General features: G+C 40.2%; 1 protein-coding gene across 5 annotated transcripts in view; it reads left to right on the forward strand.

The window, feature by feature from the left end:
* Nucleotides 1-20,816: 20,816 nt before the first annotated feature.
* pard3bb (par-3 family cell polarity regulator beta b) overlaps nucleotides 20,817-26,118 on the forward strand; it is a 76,896-nt gene continuing 71,594 nt past the window's right edge. For all 5 annotated transcript variants that reach the window (XM_037280723.1, XM_037280724.1, XM_037280725.1 and 2 more), the window contains exons 1-2: nucleotides 20,817-21,076; nucleotides 22,218-22,414. In XM_037280723.1, the coding sequence (XP_037136618.1) occupies nucleotides 22,298-22,414 (117 nt within the window). In that variant the 5' untranslated portion in view covers nucleotides 20,817-21,076; nucleotides 22,218-22,297. The remainder of the gene's footprint in view (nucleotides 21,077-22,217; nucleotides 22,415-26,118) is intronic.

Here is a 26,118-nt window from a genome sequence, read left to right on the forward strand (position 1 = left end):
TTTATATTGTACTCACAAATCATCTGGATCACAAACAGCAATAAAATGTTGCTCACGAGTAAATAAGATTTATTTGAACAAACAAAGGTCCGACAATTTGGTTTACGAGGAAAAAGTAATAAGCACTTGTCACAACATCCTGTTCCTTTGCAACAGTGGTCAGCTCCTGTTTAGCAATGTCACCATCTTGTTTCTAACGATTCCTTCCTTCACCATCCATCCTTGAGCCCCTTTTGCCTTTCCCATTGCTTCTTTGCTGATGGCCGCTATCATTAAAAGCTATGTCACCCATGCCTGTTATTGATGCCCTTTCATTACTCATTATGCTGGAGTGCTGGCGTTAGTGCTGACTGGCCAAAAAACGGCTGACACGACATACAGGAACAACTTTTAACAGCACGCACGTGTCACATATTCAAATGCAAATCACACTAAGGATTTATTGAATCCTGACTCCTGTGTGCCGAGTCATAATACTGCTTGATCCGGTCATTTGATTTTATGGTTTATTAATATTTTTATATTTAACAGCAATTTAACAAATAGAGTTTGTAAAAACGATGCATTGGCTTGCTTCACTGCAGCTAATGAACAACACATGTCCATAGCAGGCTAATGAGATGTTAGATGGTAAACTGTTTATAAATGTATCTGATCCATTGCTCTTGGTATCACTCAATATTTCAAATGTGTTTTTAATGTTTTATTAAAAACCGTGCTATAGATTCTGTAAATAATATGCCAAGTGAGTGCCCCTGTAATCAAGGCGGCTTACTGTCTTTCATACTATGATTTAACACGTTCATAGTGTTACAGTGCTTTTGATGTAATTTTTCTCAAATAGTGTTTACTTAAGAGCAGAGTGTTCTGGGTGTTATTAAAAACACCCACACAATTTTGCAAGATAAGCTGACACGTGTAAATGGCACTCATCGGACTAACAAGCAAAGTGTACCTCAACATACACGAATTTTATAGTCTGAGTAACCTCTTTGTCATCTCTCCCAAGGATAAAGACGCTTTCACCGCGGGTTGTGTTTTTGTTCACAAGTTTATATGATTTTTATTGTGATGATGAATTGGTCTCCTTGCAAGGATGTTCCCGTGAAACATTTGTTGTAAAAATGATAAAATCCCCTCTCCTACCCGAAACCATTATGCAAGTACAAATGTTAGCCACTAAATAAGTTTCTTCACCTTGTATCAGCTAGGATCATTTGAAGGCTTGACGCAGAAGTATGAGACGTTACGATCTAAACCAGAAATTAGCTAGCATTTGGCGAAGCACATGATTGCTTTGCGATGTAGTCGACCTTTCCTCTTATTTAGTTTTTTTGTTTGGCCGAACCAATGTTGGCTTCATGGTCCAAAATCTTGTTAGCAGCAGAAACTGAAAGCCAAATTCATAAAGAGACTGCGACGATATTGTGTTGCACACAAATTGCGGCGTGATAAATTTGTTTCGGAACAAATGTCGTCAACGCAACGCTGCCCCGTCTCCTTGACTGATTGCGCCGAACAAGCTCGGCCTTCCATTCATCACGCGTCTTTATGGCCTCTTTGGGGAGGGCATAGATGTCTCGTAGCCTCGCTCTGTTTGTTTGTGGCGTCAAAGAATGTATGTGAGCGTCCGGATAGGCTCGGTCAGGCAATTAAGCAGCTGTGCTAATGATTTCGGTGGTTTACAACGCCATACGAGCCTTTACGGCTTTTGTTGTCACCCTAATTTAATGCTTTGGGCTATAATGTGCTGAGTGGTTTTGTTTGGCCCATTGAGCTTGCCTTTCCTCATAAACACCTACCTTCACGCACAAATGCAAATGATGCTCTCTCGCTTTTCCATACGCACACACGCATTACTGCTCTTTTATGGCGTGTGTGTTTTTTTATGACGGGTGTCTAGTGATTCACCTCGGGAGCAATCACAAGCTGTAGATCTGGATGATCATCAAGTGTGGTGTGCAAGAAGGCTGTGGAGGCTCTCCATTGTGTACTGAGATATCCTCCATGAATATAGAGAAGCTATACATCTATCCAACTATCATCTCTCCATCCCTCCATCGATACACAACGCACGCACACAAACACAGTCGCTATCTCTAACTTTCTCCAAGCTCCACTTGAGTCATGTTCGGCCTATTAAGCACAATAGAAAAAATACAAATGGAAAACTTTGTTATTGTGTGAGGTGACAATGCATAATTAGCAAATAAATCAAGAATACAATCCCGGATATATTGGATTATATAAAGTGATAAAGAGTATTAAAGGAATAAGTCACCTCACAGATGCATACAAGCAGTTGGCCTTTTGCAGCACCAGATGCTACCTCAAGTAAACCATTACAGAAGCATTAGCACCTCAATAAACAAACCCTTGAGTTAGCTGACAAGCTCGTCGGCATGTTGCGTTGAACCCTGCTTGATGGCTGCGGTTCTTGTTGTCAAATTAACTTAAACGTGACGTCAAATCACGCGCGTGTCTGTGCGTTGTTTGCTTGCCTGCACATATGTGTGTGAGCGTGCATATACCCAACTCCCTGACCTGTGTGTGTATGTGTTGCACAGGGTCTTAATTAATCTTTGTCATTAATAATTGAATCATGGCTTTTTGTTTAATAAACAGTCTGGCAGTGATGTATTGCGGCTGGGTCAAGTAATTTGATTGGTGGCGGAAAGAAGCTGGCTATGCATATCTCTCTCTCTTTCTCTCTCATTCACTCTCACTCACTTTCTTGCCCCAGCATAGAAACGATAGCACTCAGGGGCCCCGCCAAGTGTGCACGCGCAACAGGGAGAGGGCAATTACGCTAAGATGCAATAATGATCGGTGATGTATGGTGGAGAGTGGCGGTTCTTTCACGGCGCATTTCAACTAATGGAATAAATAGTATGAGTGGAGAGGCAAGAAAATCCAAAATATTTTATTAAGTACATTTCCATCACAGTCTCAACATTTTACAATTATTCCGAGACTCCAAATGGAGCTGGATGTGAGTTTCTGCTCCTTCGGAGCACATTTATTAATGAACCTGGGCCCTGGGCCAAATACTTTAGCCAATAATTCATCTTGTCAACACTAGGTGGCACTCTTGAACAGTCAGCCTCAAACAGCATCTTGTCCTCACAACTTTTCTCCGGCGTGTCACACATTCTAAGAGACTCATCTTTTAGCATGTCAAAGGCAATACGCCATTGGGATGCAGGCTGTAGGGTGTAGCATAATAAAGAAAAGCTTCGTCTTTCTCAGCTTCACAATTTTATTTTTAATTTAAAACAGAGCAGAGGCCGAGTGCCTCCTCTTTCCTCTCACTGTCTGGTCTATTGCAGTTCAAGGCGGGGGTAGTAATAATGTGGCAAGGGATACACTTTACTGGCCAACGTTGCCCGGTAGTGGTTACACCAACAGTATGACCCCTCTAAATTACTTTTTTCTAGGAGGTACTTTTGTTTGTTGAAGCTGAGATTGTAATGAAAGAACTTGGTTACTTTGTGATTAAATGGCCGTGTGACGACAACAGGTACTTTTTGGAAAGTCAATTTTCTGTAAAGTGTCCCCTTTTAAAGATAATGAAGGGCCGTTGTGGTCTTCCTCGTTTAACGGACTTAGTGTCAGAGCGAGGTGGGTAGATTTGTAAAACATTTGTAGCCAAGTAAGAGTATGTTACTTTATGGCAATGTGATTAAAGTGAAAGGAAAAAGTAGTCCTCCAATTATTTCTCTCTGTACTCAGTCAAAAAGATACTCGAGTACTGAGAAATCAGTAAGATCACTTAAAAGAAAACCATAAAGGCAAATAAAGACACAATAAATAAAATAGCCTTCTTTTTTTACCAATTGTTTATCAACTGTATATAATTTGATGACATTGAACTTTGAAAGTAATAATATTTTGACCAATCATGCTCAGCCTTTCTCAGAAGTCCCAAGACTATGTTTCTGCCAAGGTCACAAAGTCCGTATTAAATAAAGCAGTTACGCTATAATAGAGTAAAGCAGACGTCCCGCTCGGTACTGATGTTGACTTGATGTATTGTTTCTACAACAGTTCACTTGAAAGATTAGAGTGGGCCTTTTTTCGTAATTATCTCATTCATCATCCATAACAATGATAAAACAAAAGCAAGCACTATTCCTTATTACATACTTACAAACTGTGACTTCGAATAAGAATAGAGTAGCTTTTAAGTGTGTCATTAGTTAATAAAATTACAGTTGTCACTATCAGACTAATGAAACATATCATTCATGTGTAATGTATATTATGGACTTGAGTTTTTTTTTCTCCATCCTATGCAGCTGAGGCCAGTTTGGGTTTCAGCCGCTGTCAATCATGGACATCGGCACGCCCCTACTTAGTCTAAGTGATTTCTAAATACCGGTATAAGCCTCATTTCAATTTGAGTGGTGTACTATTATTATTATGACCAATCCTGGAGGATTTCTTTCTATAACACGAGACAAGCTCTTATGCTAATTCGCTACCATAATGGTTTGCTCATACTTCATAAACATTTAAATTGCGTTACATGTATTTTTAGTGGCGTGCCTTATAGAAGAATGTAAGCCCGTCTGCTTACTTATGCTCATTTATTGCCCGAGTTGGACCAACCAACCTTTCAATCTCCTTCTTATACATTCATATAATTATAGACATTTTGTATGAAAAAGCTAATGAGGGCAGCATCCACTTAGGAAGCACTTAGCTAGGCACAAACATACTGTTCCCTGCTGTCTTAGTTATAACGCACCAAATAACACAGTTGTACGTCATCGCCTTCACTCATATGTCATGCAACAGCTTCAACTTTATGATATTTTATTCCTCACTTTTTTTCCCGTGCCTTCAAAGAAACCCAATGCAGCTCTGCTTACCGTTTGGCTTTGCCACTTATGGGAGATTTGGGTATTACTGCAGGATAGTGTTTCAGACGGTGTACAGTCGTTCGACGGTGGTTCACTTGCTGTGAGGCCGCTGGTTATGAAATTATCCCCACTGTTATATAACAGTGTGGGCGGAAGTGCCAAACGTTTGCTAGAAATAGCCGGATAACAAAAGATTTTCTTGGTTGTTTACGGTAATTTCACACTTGACGGGACACACGGCAGCACTCCTGACTATTGTAAACAGGCAATTATAAATAGTCCGTTTTCCACGAGAGGTCTCCTTCAAATCTCAGAACGCTGTCTATTTTCGACTCTAACTTTGAACCCTGTGAGTGCTAACAAAGTGTTTTCAGGGGCAGTTAACTGTAATTTATTTCTTTGCACTTGTCTCAAATGAAGTGACACCTCCCCTCCCTTGAGCACGACTTGATTAATTAGACAACCAGGCGAATGCATTGCGATTGTGACACTCCCAAGTGGTGCATGTAACATGTGCTGTAATAAACACACAGATTTACCCCCCCCCAAAAAATTACCGATTCCATTAGGGATTGGATGTTAGCAGTGTGTAAAACGGGCTGTTTATGCACATGCTTTCATTTATGCTCCTGTAAGAATATATATGCGTGCTCTCATCCAAATGATATAAAAGTGTGTCTGTCAGACGGGCTCATTAGCTGGTGCTATCACAGCAGTGGGTACCGAGCGGGTCCAATATGCCCCCACACAAGACTGAACAAATGTTTACTATGAAAGAAGTCGTCTGACATGGCAGGACACTGCACCCTCGCACACGATGGTGCTAATCACCACACTCGCAAAATCTAAATGCTCACTGCTGAATACACACCAGCTGGCCGCTACTCCTTGCACATTATAATCAGAGTCCATAGAGAGAAAATTCTGCCCTTACAAAGATGATCACGTTCATTTTGATTTGACACTGAGAAAGGTATTAATAGAATATAATTGATATTTTCTGAAAGGAATTTCCAGAGGAAGCCCCTTTCTTGGATGTGTATGCTATTTGCATTTTGAAATGCCAATACCAATAATTTTGGAGTTGTTTTGGGTGAAAAATATAAATATATTTAACGGACTTAAATAAACCCTTTAAAATCTCCCTGTGTCCCTTAAACACAAAGCAAACACTCTTAATAGCGTACCAGGCCGAGGACAAAACAGCAGCCTTATATGTACTTGAGTTTTTTGTGTAGGTTCTTTAATGTCCTTTGCAATTTTTTCAAAGGGTTTCATCTTTTCTGTCGGAAGAAACTAAACATGTCCACTGGCTTCATTTAATATTTGAGACACTTGAGCAATGATGAAGAGAGAGAACGAGAGAGAGTTGGCAAATGATTTGCATTTTTTTTTACAGTAAGAAGTAATCATAATCGTGCTATTTTCATTACCTAATTTGAACTCGACCTGGTTCCCTAAAAAAAAAGAAGACAAATATCATACAAACAAAGAAAAACTTTTGTTAGTCTTTCATTAAAATTCACACACGCTGGGTGATGCCAAGTAACACTCTGATTGGCTTAATTAGCTGATGAAGTAGCAAATTACACCTTCAATGTGATTTCTGGGCTCAAGGAGAATGACTTAATCAAATATAATCACAATGGAATAAGTACCTTATTCATTTACAACAGCAACTACCGGCTACTACATTTAAAACACTAAAAAATATATATATTTTTTAGTATCCACTCTACACATGTACATAAATGAATAACCACATTGTGAAAACCCCCGACTAACATATCCCATGACTGGATCGTTGACAATAATAGCAGATATGGAGACCTGATCAGGTGCTGGTGACAGCATTGGAAATGTGAAGGAACAGTTTATGGAGCCAGATGATGTGCTTGTAGACCGAGGCACACACATGCGCACACGTATACACATCCCTGTTGTCATGGGTACCCAGCCGACTAAAATAACTTGGTGGTCTTTGTTCAAACATCTGTACAGTTACTAGCCTTCCTCTTGCTTTCACTCTACTCCCACATTTAAAAAGCAGGTGTGAGGCATCATGTAAATAAATAATGCGGAATTATTTAGTCTAAACGTTACATATAGCGACATTATACTTTAATATGAATGCAATTACACGGTGCCGTTTAATTATAATTAACAAGTGATGCTCCTAATGTAAGTGCTTTATTTGTTTTATTCAAATTGATTGTTATAATGAGCTAATTGTCTATAGGCAAACTCATTTTGTTGTAGTTCATCAGTTCTGTGTTAGCCATACGTCACATTGGTATTAACCTTGATGGAAAGCATCATGAACAATAGCTGTACTTGATTTATGAGGCTGCTGTAATTGTACACAAATCCATATTTCCTCAAACAGGGGTGTTCGCTCTAATAGACTGTGTTGCCATTAAAAGCCCAAAGCAAACAAGTGCTCTTGCGTTCTCACTACACGTCCAATAAAGTGATTTTTATTTTGAAAAATTTCTGAATATTGGCATACTACAGCATCACAAATTCAATTTGTTACTTTACATCATTAGAATCTGAATCTTCATGTAGCACATGTAAATGCAGCTCAGCTTTCAAACTGGGTTAGAGCTTTCTGACAACGCTCACACACATGCGCAGGGTCACCAGTGCCGAAACACACAAAGACCCTCCCCCCCCCCCCACACACACAAAGATCCCACACAGAGCACACACTGTGCCAGTCCACTTAACCAAACCACTCTCTTTCTGAAAATGGCTGATTTGAGCCCCTGTAGCCCCTAATCATCCAATCAGGGACAGGCCAATCTCCTCCCCACTGGGCCTATCAGAACCTTTCGCTCAGGTTCTACTGCTCCCGTGGCGATGGCAAACCAAGTTGTGTTCAGAGCGCCCTGCTACTCATTCTGTCCTGCAAGTCCCCCCCCACACACACCTTTGCAATTCATTTTTGTAGCCATTGCAGGTTTTCAGCCACGAGGCTAAAATGCATATTGACAAGATTCACAACAGGTCACATATGTCCTATTTAGTTCATTACTTTTATACCACCTCTCAAATATAGCGTGAGTCGTGTGTGATTACGTTGGCAATGTTGGAGTGTCTCCGTTGTATTTGAAGCGTAATCCATGCTGCGTCCAGTCCTTTGTGCTCAGATTGTCATCATTAGCATCAGAAGAAGGAAATTACCCCCTTGAATAAGATCTGTGATTTCTGAGTGTGTGAAAATGAAGATTTAATCAAAAGTAATCACTATGGAATAATTGAGACTTTTATCTTATGCTAAATGTTATAATAGGAAACGCCCAAGTTATGGTTTGAAGATGGAGGAGAGTTTATATTTTCATTTTTAATTCAACATCCCTAGAGAGAGCAACACTTTATTTGCCTTGCACTTGTTTGATTGCTGTTGAAGTGACCGCAGATTCTGATCCTGTGCTTGGTTGAGAACATCGAGGTGCTGGATTTCAACACAAATCTGCTTTTTCCTGCCAACTTGATGATAAAATTACACTAGTTGTTACTGAGCAATGATGGATTTACTCCAAAGCCCTGCAAGGTACACTTGATCCTCGGTTTATGATGCAGCGCTCCTCTTATAGCGGCCAGATCACACACACGTTTTTTTTTTTTTACACACGTTAGATCAAGTCTTAATTGCAGTGAGTACATTGAAATTCCCTTATTTCAGTGGTGTCCAAACTGCAGCACGGGGGGCCACCATTGTCCACTTAGTTGTGCTAAATCGTTTTCGGGCTTTGGTCATGTCACTTCCCCTTTAAAGGGCAGTTGGTGACTGGAATAGCTTCATAGAATTAAACTGGAGAGAGATGATTTGAGATAAGAGTGTTTTGAGTTAGAACATGAGATACAAAACTTGTATGTCAAGGCACCAATCCGCAGTTCAATACCTTTGACAAAGTGTGCGTGAATTCATAGCAGCCGAGGGTGATGCCATTGTGATAAACAATCCAATAAGGTGGACCCGGACACGCAAATGGAAAACGCAAGTTTGCCTTCCATCGTAGCAAAGTGCACTATGGCGGCCGAGGCTAAGCCAGCAGAAAGGTGTCTTTTGTTCAGATGTGTTCATTTGGCAGCGTGAAAACAAGGCGCAGCATGTGAAAGGGGCCAAGAGAAAAACAAGCGTGTGCTTTTAGAACTGTAGTGGGAATGAGAAGAAGGGCAGGTGGAATTAGCTTTCTATCTGTCTCGGTGGCGGTGAAAGGGGACGTAATTAGAGAAAAAGCAATCTCCCTTCCATATCCATCTGTGTCTTTCTCCACCTGTACTCTCACTCAGCCCTCATCTCCATCACTTTCTCGCTTCCATCTCGCTGTTTTTGGCCATTTGATTTTCTCCTTTTGATGCTCCATAATGGATACATTCAGAATCCTCATCCCCGTCCTCCTCTTCTCTTCCATTATCCCCCTTTTGTCATGGGCTCTTTCCCTCCTCCTCCCCCTCCATCTCCTTCCCGCCTGCCCCGTTGCTCGCTTTTCCACCCGGCTCTCATTGCCCCGAGTGGGCCCCCATGCGGCGCTCCTGGCCATCAGTAATGGATCGTGGCCTCAGCTGATGGCGCAGATGAAATATTAGAAGGTGGCCAGAATTCTGTAAATGATCGGCTTATGAAGGCAGAGCGAACTCCTCGGTCGCCCTCACACATGTTCGTCGGGGCTCGGCTCGTTCTTTGCCGGCGTGGGTGACCCTGGCTTTGGTGTTGGTAAATCACGCTAGCGCCATTGTCGAGTTCTATCAGTTAATCATCGACACCAATCTATTTTCTCCACTGGTGAACTGGAAAGAAGAAGAAAAAAAGCCTCCCTCACCTTCCACCGTGTCGCACTCAATCAGATTCTCCCCCCTTCATAGATGGGATTTGATAATGAGGGCTGTGACTTGATGTATTTTATACCCTCTTTTCTGTCTTCCGTCATCCACTTCCTCCTCTGATCGGAATCTCTTTATGGCAGCAGGTTGATAATGAGGATCAGAGTGTGTGTCTTTTCCATTAAAGCTACGGGTTCATAAACCAAATTGCAAATCAAACAAAAGTGCAGCGCTCGGGCATGAAGGACTCCGTGACATCAAGAAAACCTTTCAGTGTCTAGTAAGTAATGTCTGCTTGAAATTAGTGAGGGAACAACAAAATGGCATTTAGGAATAGAGACACACAGGGGAACACAAACGGCTCTAACGAGTAATTTATTCACATGGCCGTGAATGTAAGCATAAGTGCACAAACGGGATGAAATACATATTCTCGTCTTGTGCATAACTTTAGCTTGGAGGCACTTCATAATGCTGCCAATCTGGAATTGACCTTAATTGGATATTTTTCCTTTTTGTCCCTTTTTCTATTATACATGATAAACTCATCCTCATCCATGTCTACCGTTCCCCCAGTTCCGGGAAATCAGGGTGGATGGATTACTGTTTGAGGTAGGCGGCTCCTCAAGCTATCTGGTCAGACTTGCTCGAATCCATTTTCACACTGAGACATGATCAAAAAGCCTTATCGCGATTAGTTGGTTGAGTCCAAATCTATACCCCGAGGCTGCTCACCGTCTCTATCGTACACGCCGAAGTGCTTGTCCTCGTTAGGTTTCCTCATGATGGAACGAAAAAAACACTTCAGGAATGGCCCCCAAACTGGCAGAATTGTTCAAGGGGGCTTGAGCCCGTTACGGACGAGCCATCGAAACCGTCTTTTACCTGTCTTGCTGACCTGGGTGTAAGGTAGCGATGCGGAATGGGGGATTGAAGTCACCTCAGGCTTCAGACAGTTTTCCGAGGAGAACCGGAACACCGCCAATCGCGACCGGAGTGTCAAGTTTAACACCCAAGACGCACTGTCACACGCCCGCTTTCTGTTGAAAGCAATCGTAGCTGTCGCCCTGACAGCTACAATTGATTATTTCATCGCGCCAAGGCACATGGGCCGCGCGACACGGTAATATCCCGCTTCGGTGAGTTGTGTCTGAAAGGGACAGGCGAATAAATCCCGGTTCCACTGTTCCGCCTCTGATGCGCCACTTTACCGGGAAGCCAGCTTGGGATGAAGATCGCTCAGATAGCGGCCTCCACTCTAATAGATGCCGCACCTCGATTAGCCGCTGAGTGCGGTATACACAAAAACCAAAAACCCGCTTCCGTTTCTACGGTGATGACATAACTCTAATTGATACCGTAATCCATTAGTTGAAATTGACAATCTAATACCGAATACGGAATGATATTAATTGTAAATTATCCCTTTGTTCAGCTTCTCTATAAAATAGTATGCAGCGCTTAATTATCCAGGAGACTGTGCTTTGCATAAATGAGCAATAATTAACCAATTGTCCTTTTACATAAATGGACTTCATTACCACGGTTCCTGCCTGTGCGTTGCAGATACGTCTTCAGCTTCCGTGAAGTCAAAGCTGTTGTTATTTTCCCAGTTCAGAATTGATTGTTTAGAGTCATTTCAGGTCACGAGCACGTGTATAAAAATTACTTGTAGTGTTTGAAACGGAAGTTAGTGCTCGCTTATATATATTAGTGGAGTATAAATAAATGGTACAAAAAGTTTTCCAACTCAGTCGACACAACTGCATCATCATCATTTTACCAAGCAAACACCGAGACGTTAATCGGCGTATAAATCAGTCAAGTATTGCGTTGCAAACTGTCTGAAAGACCATTACTATGCAAATGAATGCAACACTGCCTCGTATTTTGTCCCTAGCTGGAATCCAAACACGGTTTATCATGGTTAGAGTCATCACGCTATGACTAGCTGTAGAGTTTTTCTTTATGAGATGTAGTTTGTATCTGCTGTCACACCGTTGCGCTTGAAGCGGGGTACTAACTTTGCGTTGCATTTAAAGTCTTAAATTCTGCCTTTTGCTTTAAGTTGTTCAAAATAGACGGACAGTACGAAATAGTAGAAGTACGAAAACCCTCTCAGTGTAAATCTAAGGCTATTTAACATTATTGGTAGCGTCCCCCCCCCCATCTCAAACCAAATGTCGTCGTCGTATCTGGCAAACATTTGTGATTCAAATGCGAAATTAATTTTTGTTTCAGGATTTCTTGCCGTTCTGGAACAGAGCAATTCGCATAATTACGGGCAAGTAAGGAAGAAGGTCAAAAAAAAAATTTCCCACACCAAATCAGTATTCATTTCACTCTCGTAAGAGTATTTTGTCTCCGTTTCTTGATTGCTTTCCTCTCCTTCATCTGTCATTCTGTCTTTGTCTCTCCCTCGACTTGCTGTCCCCAGTGTTCATTGCCACGTTGAGTTTTCACAGGAATTCAAGCATGAATCTTTAATTAGCGACAGATGTTGTTCTTGTGTGTGTGTATGTTTGTGATGCTAACTACTCTTACTCACTGTCACCTCAATCCCAAGCTCCGTTTAATGAACACACTTGGCAAAGATGTGCCACGTCGCACACAACCGGAAAGGTTAGCACCGTCTGCCCGCACGTGTGCTTATTAACACGCCCACACGTGAATGCACACTTGCATCCGTCACTCAGGACGCAATATGTACACAACGCTGACATTTTCAACCTCCTTTTCCATTTTCATTGATGCCCTCGTCTTCCCGTTTTTGTCCTCAATTGTTCAGCTGTTACTTGTGAATTATGTATCATTTCCTTATGGAGTGTGAAAAGCTTAGCTCGGGGCTATCGCTCCTCAGTAAACGGCCATTAGTTGTGTCTTTGCTCCATTTACAATTTGATGGGTGATTGGAATCTGTTTGCAGCCATAAAACTTTTATGTGCAGAAAATGGCGCACGCGTAACTGAACATGATTTCATTCAAAAGTGGACTGATACTAACACAATGCAAAGCGAGTGCAATGCGGCAAGAATAAGTTTGAGGAAATACATCTGGATGTGGGTTTTGGATTTTACATAAGCACGTCACAAGTGCAGTGATGTGATAATGAAACTTTGGGAAGTTTCCGTCCTCACGGAATGCCATCGAAACACTTATCGATTGTTCATGCTGACCTCTTTAAAATGCAGCGCGTGTCAGTAAAATAGATGCCAATAGGCCACTGAAAGTGAGCTTTGTGGGCTGAGAATAACAATAGATTAAAGGGACAGCGTAATTATTACACTATTTACACTATGGCTTGTTTTTACTTGGATTTTTTTTTTTTATTCCTTGGTCACACTTGTTTGCGTACGATGCGTGTGTAGGTATAATTTAAAAAAAAGAAAAATGACCTTGGGCTAATGAAGAGAAAGGCAATGGAGAAAATATGCAATGCTTTGAAAAGGTCACTGTGTGTGTGTACGTGTGTGATTTCACCCAGCAATCCTGAATGCCAAATAAAATAGATTTTTTTGCTCTGTACTGTATAATAGCAGGCAAATCCTTTTTTGACACACAATTTCTCCTCCTCCCACTTTGTTTCTTTTTTTCCCCGCTCTTCTTTCTTTTAGCCCTGTGGTGCCCCGTGACCTGTTCAAACCTCGGCTTGCTGAAAATTCAATCTGAGTGCTGTGATCTATTCCTCCAATATCATACCCCCCATTACAGACTAAAATGTTCACCGAACCCCGATTCCGCGCACACATACACACACACACGCACACACACATACGCGAAAAGCAAGCACAAAGAAAACATGACAGAGGCATTTTCTTTACAAAAGCCAGTGTGCAGAGGGATGTGATTGTGAGTGGATTCAGGGGCGCCACAGTCTCAGGCCAATCATCTATAATTCATTTTTCCAAGGCATACAGTAATATCTCAACCTGCCTTCTATTTCATCAAAGTGAACAAAGAAATGGAATTTTATATGAGGGGAGACTATGAAAATATTGTTCCTAATAAATAAATCTGAGGCTTTTTATTCGAACCATACTGAGGTTTTGTAGAAGAGTTACGAAGTAAGGAAAGAAACATCTTCTCAGTCTCAAACAGGATTCAATGTGTATACATGTATATTTTCTGATGTGTTTCACCCTTCTTTAGTTATTTTGGTAATTTTCTATTTCTTTTGTTTATCTACAATGGAACCTTTGCTTTCATGTCAGAAAAATAAGAATGACTAAAGCAGATTTAAACATAAACGGAAGCAATAGGAATTAATGTAAATGCAGTTAATCTATTTCAGAGACCCCAAAATGTTATTATTATTATAAAATATTGTTTTATTCTTTTATTTGGTGACAAGTCCTTGGTGTACTCACTCACATGTCTGCCATAGAAAATTGAAAACTAGTGTGCGTGAATCAACTTGTTCCATTACCCTTGCATAGAGTTGTAATTTCCTCAATGTAAAAAGGCAATTTTATTCATCTATGTTGCTGAGTCTTCAAGATTGAAGATGAACATTTTAAAATGAATATTCCGTGTGATTCATACCATTGCAATTGGAAGTTAAAAAAAGCACATTAGACACTTCCCCTAGGTTGTAACTTTGCTCAGGCTCCACCATTTAGCTCATATAAAAATGCCATTGAAATGCATGAATCACTTCAACTGACAACTCTCATTCCAAAGGTGCCGCAATTGTCTTGTTTGAACTCCTCACCCTACTTCTACGACCAAGACCGTCACATTTTTCATTCCCCAAAGTTCCAGAGCGCAGGTGCAAGTGTAATATTGATAAATTGAGAGCTTCACCCACCAGCTCCATTTTTATTTTTACAGAGCTATTCATGCCCTGACGACTACCAATGCCAATCTCCTCCTATTTCATGCTCCAGCTTCCATTCATGAAGACACAATCCAAGATGGCTCCAACTGATGAGACTTTAGCGTATTATCACCTGGAGGTAAACTCGCATTCATGTGGCAAAGACCCACGACCTCTGACTTGCAAATGTTGACAGTCATCCCCATCGTTTCACATTATCCTCCTGCCCCACACGCTGCCCGTTGGAGGTCACAGTCTGATGAGGCCAGCAAAACCAAACCTCATTTGCATAGAGCAGAGATGCTAACCTCAGGCCTCTAAACTGGACCCTCGCCAGCCCCTGATGGTATTTTGAGAATTAGCATTCAACAACGAGTCATGTTCAAATACCTTGTCAGGAATACAAAACGGTATAGTTTAAAAGCACTTACTATGTATAAAAGTGAACTTTAGTTGGTGGAAATCAGAGAAACTTCAAATAGTGGCAAGAGTGGATGGATGGATGGATGGATGGATGGATGGATGGATGGATGGATGGATGGATGGATGGATGGATGGATGGATGGATGGATGGATGGATGGATGGATGGATGGATGGATGGATGGATGGATGGATGGATGGATGATCTTTCTGGTCTCACTCTCTGTTTCCTGATTTCCACTAAGCACAGCCACAATCTAATGAGATCTGATACAAGTGTTGCAGCCCAAAGCAGCTGGAAAAGATTTAGTGGTGTCACTAAACCCAAACACAGCAGTTATGAGCGGTAATGGTTGTGCATAAAATTCAAAAAGTGGATCCAGGGGACAGCTGAGTCAGTATTAACAATGCCATTTCATGCACGGCCTTTGGATTCATTGTCGATGTTAATGCAGCGAAGAATGAAATGCTTAAAGTGGTGTGCGGTTACTCGTGTAGCGCAGCACCGCAACTACAAATTGGATAGAATAATAAATAGTATGTCAAGAAGCCAAGCAGCAGGTGTTGTGAAGGTCCTTTCATGACACGATGCTTGGAAATGTTTCAAGAACCAACGCAGAAAATTAAACAGGAAGTCAGCCATTTTAAGTCCAATGCTGCCATTTTGGACAAATTCTTGAGCTCATACAAACGATGATCAGAGCATAATGTCAACTTTGGGGATTCCTCATGAAAAAGTGGTGACAGCTCGAAACGACATTGTTTTTAAACCAGCAAAAAAAAAAAAAGACTAGAAAAGTGAAACTATCAGAAACTAATAAAAACACACTCTTCAGAATCTACTCAAACAGATTGCTTTGCTTTTTTTTTCTATCGATGGTGTGCAAATGTGGTATTCTTCAAGCATAATGAATCATTTGCATACAGGATGCACAAAATGAATGGTCTTTTGTCACTACCGACTTATCTGACACGGCTCGTGAGTTTGCAGACGTACAGTAGGTCGATATGGAGGAATCCATACTCTGTAGCGTATCGTGCTTATATTATTACCGGCTTATGCCAAGCAACACATTGCATTCTTTGAACTGCTTGGGGATTAATCCAAAGAAAGCGTCTGTGTCAATCTCTGCTATTTTGCACAATGATAATGTTAAAATGAATAAAGCGGGCCGATATGATGGTGCGTTTAACATAACAAAGAGGTTTTGCTTTCCATTGCCTCTCGTGCTCTGGAAAACCTTGACTTCATTCAGTCTGCAGTCAGTGGTAGTCAGTCTGCTATAAGCTCGTCTTTTATTATTTGCCTTGTTCTTTAAGCTGCTCTGGGCTTCTCTCTATTTCTTAACCCTCACAGCATATTCTCCGTCTCGTCTATCCTCTCTATTTCCTTGTTGGATTTTCTTCCTGACTCTCTATTTCTTATCTCTCAAAGTCTGCTGGTCGTCTCAGGATTGGGTTTTGCAACTCCTCAAATATTTTTTTTTATTGCTAACTCGTATTAGGATTTGTAAGGTGACTATTTGAAAGGTATGTTATTGAGTTTGGATTATAAGAGTAGCATATTTTCGGAGGAACGATTATTACGCAAAGTTATATGGTGTTGCGCAAAAGCCATTGGAATTATTTTTATTTTTGTGTTTTCATCACGACAAAATAACATACTATTGATCCAACCCAAATATTTTTTACATTTGTGTTTTGAAAGCGTTATTGTAAAAATGCCCGATCTTCGAATGATAGCATCTGCCCTTTTGTTTTGGTGTGTCAAAACCGACTGCTGTGAAAAAGATCAATAAAACAGCTAAAGTTATTCTCAGAAATGATGGCAAGACCTAAAAGTGTGCATGCGTTGGTTGGGGGGTTCACAGTAGAAGACTTGAGTGGGTGTTAGTTTTTTCCATTAATGAATTTACATGCGGTAATAGGCGCCGCTTGCCAGACAGAATGTAATTCCCGTTTTCGGAATGTGATCGGTAACGAGTCTGACCTCTGACAAATGGACCGTTCAGAGATGCGGGGAGAAAAAGAGAGCGTGACTGACCTCAGAAGAAGAAAAAAAAAAAAAAGATCTCTTTCTAAGTTTCGGAAACATTAATTTACAGAGGCTTTCATATGAGAACAGGGAGCGATGGGGAAAAGATTAAATAGTTTCATGCATTGATAATATCCCATATTTTGTATCAGAGAGGGAAAGGACGGACCCAAGGGGGAGAGATCAACGCATTGTCTAAGGGTTGGTATAGCTTCTTAATTTCGCAGACCCTCATTTACAGGCATTTTCATAGAATAGAGCGGGGATTAAATTGCTTCAGGCATTGAAAATGTCACTTTTTCTGTAAAAGAGAGAGGAAGGAGATAGAGGCCATGAACTTGGCGGGTCTTTCAGTCTGCAATTCATTTCTTTGTAAGACTGCTTCCAAAACAACCCAGCTCACATTCAATTTTCACTCGGTTGAAGCGGAAAATATAACATGCTATATTGATTTGTGGTGACATTTAAGAGTTTTGCCTGGATCAACAAATTACACAATAGATGAATATATATATTGCCCGGGTATCTAAAACACACCACGGCTTACTCGTCTGCGCTGTCAAACCCAAAACATGTCAATCAATCAATCACATTGTTGTGCTCTGTCGTGTTTCTCCATTACACGCAACACGGGGCGGCGTTGTTTATTTGAAATCAGTTTCACCGATGCCCTTCGGTGCTGATATCGCATTGGTAGAAAGGAGCAACTAACATATCCAGACCACTTTGATAAATGGAAACTCATTGCAGGGCTGTGGATCACGACATGTAGCAGCATAGGCATTGTGCCTGTGATGGTAAAATAGATTCTGTATTGTATAATTATGTTACGAGCGAAATGAATACATTGAAAACAACAAATCACTATGGAGAATATAATCATATTGGATTGCTGCATTTCAACTTAAATGCTAACACATGACGGACGACGACCTAGATGGTCTAATAAATAACTTTGCCTTGTTTTAACTTTTACAGCAATGAATATTTGAACACAAATAGCGGAACAACACAGGTAGACCGACAATGTAACATACTTACTGGCATCTATTCTTTATCTTCTGTGTAGAGCGACTGATAGACTGCAGCTTACCGAGGAGCTGAGATTTTATTTTGGACAGGTTAGATCGGATCTGGCATTTCAATGCGAAAAGACAATTTCAGTGTTTTGGCTAACGTGTATAAAACTTGACAGTTTTGAGTTGAATGTGCTCACTGAGTCTTGTTTTAATGTAACAGAATAATAATAAGAGCACAAGATAATAAACGCTCTTGTTTACACAGGTGCACGAAGAGAGTTTTGTTTTTTTCATCACTAAAGCAGGTGTCACAGGTGAATGCGGATATCATCCCTGAAATGATAATGAAAAAAATACACACAGGCAAACACTCACGCTGTGCATCTATTAAGTTTCCGGAACTGTCAGATGAATTCCATGCCTGTTATACACACATAATTACTAGCTTTCAAAGTACTACTCTGCGAATGGTATCAATTATTTTCTTCCACTTCACTTTCCTCCTTGTAGTCAGGTGGATTTACTCACATTTTCTGACATGACAGTGTGTTAATTGAGCCATTAGCTGGAGGTGTGAACGAGAGACGGAGACAAGAAAAAACTATTTGCTTAGGTTCACAAGTGCGTGCATCTGCTCCTTCAAAGGTGTTTTGTATTTCATTCAGATAACACCTGTTAATTAATAACAGCCTGATATTTCCATGTGCCTTTCTCCCGTTCGAAAAATAACATTCATGGTGTTTCTAACAAAGACTCAAGTTCCGCTAGCCTCATTTTCACATAGTTACATTTTCAGATTGCTTGTTAAAAGGTGTTATCAAGTGTGTTAAAGTTCATCTGGAAATGTTATTTTGTTGCTGTAGATTCACCACGCTATGTGCCAATCAATTAACACACTGTAGCGATCAATGAATATAGATTAGATATAATAGATACAACTGAGAATCGCTCAAAATCATACCACATTATGTGTCAAATATGAATGGTAATAATTAGCGATGGGCGAGTACCGATACCTGGTATCGGCGCCTTATTTCAAGGTATCGGTATCAGATAACAACAGTATTGGTCCCCCACTTATAGCTGTTTTACCAGAAGGTTTAATTTGTTAATTAAGTTTTTTAATTAGGCTTTTAATTAAAGGTTTTAATTAGATGGTAGAAATGAGAAAAATCAAATGGAAAAAAAACATTTATTTCATTTGGTTTAAAATAATCTGTTATTGATTTATAGGAGAATTTTATGTATCAAAAGTATTAGTGGTATCAGTACTTGGTATCGGTATTTGTGAACGACTATACACCAGAAGGAGCCCTAATGATTTAATCATGATGCATGAGCTCTTTAATTCCTACAATGTTTTTATAAAATATAATAAGCACCACTGTAGTTTTGTTCCTTCAATTAGCATGAGAGTCCCAAAATACAAACAGCCTACCAATTGGTGCAAATGGCGATTCTGGAGTGTGACTGATCAAATCTCCCCGCTGAGATGGTATCGACGTGTCTATTTCTGTGACCGACACATGGCCCTGCTCAACACCACACCCCTCTGCAGGCTTTTGGAAAAATCTTTTAGGGACCTGGAATATGTTGGCACACTCGTGCGGATTGTTTTAACATGCCCCTCCCCGCTCAAACTAATTGGTTTGTACCTGTTGTGCTTTACCATCAGCAGGAAATCAATATATTTTCTGTTTTCTGGGTGAGCGTGCAACACGGTGGAGTAGTGGTTAGCATGTCTGCCTCACTGTCCGGAGATTTTAGATTTGAATCTTAGCTCTGGTCTAATTGTGTATTTTATTCTCCCCTTGCTTGTGGTTGTTTGACTGTATGTGCCCTGTGATTGGCTGGCGTGACGGCAGGCCATAATTCATCTGGGAAAAGCTCCATCTCACCCGAGACCCGACTGAAGACAGGCGCTATATAAAATGGATGGCTGATTTAACCAACCATCTGTAGTCAAAGTCTGTGATTTTACCATCCATGTGTTCTGCCTGCATTGGTCAATTTTCCACTCTCCCCACTGTGCATAGCATGTTCTTCCCGACGCACTGATTTATTTGTCGAGGTCTTGATGGATCAGGCCCACCAGCAGGGAACATGCACATTTGCTCGATACCGCTGACAATGGGGACTTTTTCATGTGGAGAGGCAATGGCAAGGAAGAGTGTATGGCTGACCATTTTGTTATACTGGGTTTGAATGTATATGGAATCATAAAAGAATACCAGGAAGTATGAAAGAAATCTGAAAAATAAACAAGCACACAGAAAAACTTTGTTCATCAAAACATTTCCAAATATTCATATCTTAAATCATTATTCAAGTGTACTTGTAATTTTCTAATTTTAACCAAAGAATGAGGTAAATTATGCATGTGTGTATTGCGGGTTGTCTCCCCTGTGTTTCATTAGAAGCAATGGAATTCAATGACCCAGAAACTAAACCTAGTCCGAATCAATTAGTAGTAGACATACACATGCATACATTTGCAGTGCTAATTATAAAGGCGGGCTCCGCCTCGCAAGGAGGGGTTTCATCTTTGAAGCTCCGTCAAATTGGCTATGATGTTATGTTAAATAGAATATTTTGGTTGGCTTTAATGGTTTAATGTGGGTGAGGTGACAGTATGAGATGATTAACAGGGGGTTATTTCAGAGGGGCTTGCAAGGTTGACATGACACAGTTGGAGGCCTCATTACTTTGGTGGGACAAATACAAAATTACGAGTTCACCAATCAAGTAAGTGACGTTTATCATAACCGTGCATCACAGCTCATCGCAGATGCATTGTGTACTGTCCCTTTAATAAAGTAGTAGGCAGTCTTCTGTGGAAGCTGGTCAGGAACTGGCCAGCAGGAGCGACGCTTTGGAAGGAATTCCCAAAACTTTTCCCGAAGTGTTTACCTCTTTATAACACATCGCTTCCAGTTCGCCCGATGTCAAAACTACGTGTCATCAAAGTGACGCTCGGCGATGAAGTAGATGTCACACCGAGCGCCTGAAGAAAGGAAACATGACAGGGGGGGCAAAACTTGTGGAATGATGCCTGAGCGACTGCACGCCTCCCTGCAAAGTTCTGCTAAGGTAGCTAAAAGAGCTAGCTCAGGAATCGGGCTCCTCGATCGGATGGGAAAGTTCTGAAATGACGTGAAATTCCAACTTTCTAATGCGATCCATCGACTGGCAGACGGGGAGAGCGACAGTTTGACATATACCTTTGGTGCTTGTAACGGAATGCCGCATTTGCTGGGCGCGTTAGGTTAGCGCTGCTAGTTTGCAGTTACGTTACGAAGCTAATAACCCACCGCAGATGATACCAACATCTGCCAGGGCAACTAAACACAACACGGGACAGTATTGTGCAGCGCATTGGTGCAAATAGTGCACCCGAAATGTGCAAAAAGGAACTGAGATGCAATGTCTACCATCAAGCAATATGTGAAGGTTTAAAATGTGATTTTTGGAGATTGAAGTGTGCAAGTACAGTCTGAGTGCAGCTGTGTTTTCTGAACTTTAGTGAGCCAAAGCACCCATTTTGTTGTATTAAAAAAAAAATGTCTTATGGGTGGATGAATGCAACTTTGATCTTTTTGGCCAATATTTACAAAGGCATAATTGTCGCAAATAAAATTGCTTAACAGTGCAACAAGATTGCAACTGTTTTTCATTAGTTGAAACTTGGCCTTAGACAAGGAAGAAATTCCGAACAGTTAGTTCAATGTAGCAGATGGTATTTGCTGTTTAACATGGGTTTGAATTTGATTGGCTAATACTGAACAGAGCCCCATCCCATTTATGGAAGGGTGTGCACACTTGTGCAACCACATTACATCGGTTCCTTGAGATAATGAGTTTAATTTGTTCCGTGACCGTTGTTGTTACTCAAACCACTCCAATCATCCTTTTCCCATTGACATAAATAAATATTCCATCAATCAAACAACACAAATTCACCAACACAAATGTTTGTGATAATAACTACATAAAAAATGTAGCACTCTATCAAATCAAAACATGGCTAATAGCAACCGTATTAAAATATTTCATTAAAAAAAATTCTTAAGAAGTCACGGTTCCCATTTCCAACGGCAACCGGTGTTTGTCAGAAGTAGTTTCACAATAACTTTCACACAAGCTCAGATCATTTTGCTCAGTATTGGAAGTTCCATGTACATCACAACTCGCTGACTTTCCCTTCCCCTTGCTCTGCTTTTGCTTCCTTTAGGTGTTCTATTACTCTGCAGTTTCATCCGCTGCAACACAGATCTCCTGCCATCACCCAAAATCTCGGGGAAGAATCCCACAATGAAAGTGACAGTGACATTTGGGCAGACGGGTGTGGTGGTTCCTTGTAAAGATGGATGGACCGTGAGGGACCTCATCCAACAAGCCACCCAACGATACAGAAAACTGCTGGAACAGGTACTTTTGTGTCAACTCGGAACTTGCTCACTGTATCATTTTAAGCATATACAGTCGTGACATTTGACCACTGTTCTTTTAACAAACTCAAAATACATTTATTTCTTTGCATGAGGACAACACAGGTTCTTCTTGTGACTGCAACTCTTATTTATTTCTTTGCATGAGGACAACACAGGTTCTTCTTGTGACTGCAACTCTTAACTACCTGTCAGTAAATAGGAATACTGAGGAAAAGTGAATTTCTCGAGATATATTTCAGTTTCTTGTTAGCTATAAACAGTAATCATAAAAAAAACATGTACATATGTGTGTATATAAATGTGTGTATCTGTGTATATATGTAGTATGTGTTTGTGTATATATGTAGTATATATATATATGTGTGCAGAAATATATATATATACATATATATATATTTTATATATATATATATATATATATATATATATATATATATATATATAAAATATATGAAGTCATGCTCAATATTCCAATGTATGCCCAAATTCACATAACATGGAAGTGCAGAACTCCACACTACATGCAAATATAAATGCATTCCTGTAAGTTCTCGATAAAATATTGCTCAAATTTAAAACCTGATGCCTATAATGAGAATAAAGTAATACTTTTAGGACTGGACGGTAAATCACTAACCTCATTTGTTGAAGTAATTGGCAGTAGTTCCTCTGCCTTGTCCACAATAACTTCCGCATGCAGCGTCTGGTTGCATGTGTTACTTCACCTTCTTGTTTTTTCTTGTCAAAGCAATGAAATCTTGCAGGCTGTAATTAGATTGAAAAGACGAACAGAAAGACTGACTTTGTTAGACCGGTGCGGGATATAATTGCGTTAAAGCCGCAGTGTAAAATGTATTCGTCCCTAAATTTGCATACGTAAAGTGAAGCGGAAGAATGCTTGTGTGCAAACATCAAAGTAAAATGTTTGAATTGAAATGATTGAATAAATTCTAAAAAAAATGCGATACATGCGTTTGGTCTACCTGCACCGTCGAATGGGTTGACTGACCGAGCGCACAGTGGTGGCGCTGTGGCGAGGAAATATCTCTAAAAAGATTTTTTATGACAGCAGAGATGAATGAGTCACTTTAGCGTCTTGCAGCAGTTTCGACCGTAGGAGACGGACGGGATGGAGTCTGTTCGATCACTCACCTCATGCTTCTCCTTGACTCGTATATCTCCCGTTGTCATCCATCACAAGTAAATGCAGCAGCTTAGTTAGTTTAGTTAGGGTAGCTAATGATGCTAAATAAGGCTAAGTCATGCACAGAATGGCGGCCTCCATTTTGTTAGAATATTTTCCAGCTTAAAATTCCTCATTTACAGTGGTTGTAATTCAAAAATGAAATCTGAGCATTTACTTGGACTTGCTGACATTCACTTTATTTAGTTATTTTGGTATTAACGAGCGCTTTGCCCAAAATTACCTTTTGCTATTGGTGTGATGTCACTGAATGATGCAACAAATAAGAAATCCAATTTAATCATAGCATTACAAAGCCATATTCACTTAATCTCGTTCCTTTTATTTGAAATTATTTTAAACTTTTATAGCATTTATTGATTTTATACATTCCAACGAGATGGCCAATCGTCTGAAATTACATCAGTCATAACATTTATTGTCAGTTTTATAATAAAGAATTTTATGAACTACAGAAAATAGCTTTTTATGAAGCAACATGGCTCTAAGAATATTTCCAGTCCACAACCCCCTCCCACTCCCCCCGAAGCCTTAAAATTATTCAAATCTTTGTCATATTCAACATCGTAAAAGGACTCTGATTTCCACATCGGAAACCTTTTGCCAAAGCCGCAGAGGTCCAGCTCTTTATAATTGCCGCATGAAAAATTGAACGCGTATCTGATTTGAATTGCGATGTGCCAGACAGGAGAGCGCGTGTCTCGTTTGCGCTTAAGTTGTGAGTCGGTGTAAAATGCAAATGATTCCTTTATGACTCTTGTTGATTCCCAGTGCTGCTCTCAGGGCAGCAATTCTGCTCCTCCCATCAAACAACCAAATCTTCTCCGTGACCTCTTTTATACCGGCTGTTATTTCCACAACACACCAGCCGTCTGGCCGCATGACCTCAGTCTGGCTTGACAGCGAGACGTCCGCGTAGTGTTCATTCTTTTCCCCATTTCTATTTTAGCCTCTTCATCTCGCCATGCCCAGTGCTCCCATGTGTTTTGCCCCATCGTGCTATTTATCACCCTTTCTCTTTCACTTCATTTTAGCATGAACAAAACCCGTTAGCAGTACAACACCAGTTGTCTAAATATCATTTGTGTTAAAGTAAACACCAGATTAGCACTAAAACAACACAAGACGTGGCCTGTAATGAATTAGATCCCGAGTTGCCGTTAATGACATCTGACGAAAAAGTAAAAGCAGCACGACACTCTCGTGTAATATTTGAATAATATTTCCTGCAGGTTTCAATTTGCGAAGCTTCTCAACACGACTTGGCGTTTTACTTGGAGGTGTTTTTTAATAATTTATGACACGGCGGTAATATTATATTCTCATACAATTTTAAAACCTTGTGGTATAATTTATAATATTATGCCTGATCAGTGTAGACTCTAATTACTTTTTGGGCTTTTTTAATAAAATGAAATCACATCCTTGATCTATTCTATGAGCTTTCGTGTAAATGTTCCCAGAGACGGATGTTCTCCAGGTGTGTTTTTCTGCTTCTGTTAATGACGTTGCAGTCTCTCGTATTGATTAAATCTCGGGGTCTAGTTTTCTCCCTGTCTCGGTGAATGTAACGCTTCTTTGAGCACATGTGTTGGCAGCAATTTGCTGTGTTTTCCCCTCTGTTCTTATTTAAGCGTAATTTTTAATAATTTAGCCTCATTTAAAACGTAGCGTAAACCTTTTTGCCATTTTCATCTTGTGTATTTGTATTTTCTCTTCTCAATTTCATCCCTCCTCGATGGAATAAATCAGATGTTGTTGTTGTGTGTAGATGTCCATCTTTTAATCCCTCTCGGTGCTATGCAAATTATAATTTTTTTTAAAGAGTCGCTGAGACAGCTCGCTGGTTCTTTGTCAATTTCCACGACATCTGCTTCTGTGATTCATCATACTTTGGAGTATTTTTTTTGTGCCATATTTAAAAAACACCCAACTCTCCTCTTGGGACTATAAAAACAACTTTGCTTTTGCACATTTAAATGCAATGGAATCGTTACTTCAACGTTATCTTGTTTCTGTTGGTTTGGATTTCTTACAATTTACACGATGAATGAAAAGCAACTGCGGCCTCTTTTGAAATGCTGACATTGTTTTTTTTATATAAATGTAAAAAGTGAGAATAAGGAATGGACATTGGACAGGTCGTGAAAGAACTGTACCAAATCTTGGGAATTTATAGGAGTATAAATCAATTAATTCCACTTTTGAAAGACCAGAAATGATGAATATAGAGCGTGTGGGTAGAAGATTTTATTTTATTTTTTTCTGGGGAGTTACCAGGAAGTTGTGTGCTTGTTGTGTGCTATTAGAGGCTTTTATCTATCCGGCTTAGCTTTTTTCTAAGGCGTTGCCCAGTTTTAATGACCCGGAATTATATCTACATATCTAATTTACGTACAGTATTAGAATTATCTTCAGGTATTCGGGAACATTAGATCCAACTTAATGTGTTAAGTTTAGAAACAATCGATGTCTAT

The sequence above is a fragment of the Syngnathus acus genome, chromosome 21 (genome assembly GCF_901709675.1).
Source record: "Syngnathus acus chromosome 21, fSynAcu1.2, whole genome shotgun sequence".
Lineage (NCBI taxonomy): Eukaryota > Metazoa > Chordata > Actinopteri > Syngnathiformes > Syngnathidae > Syngnathus > Syngnathus acus.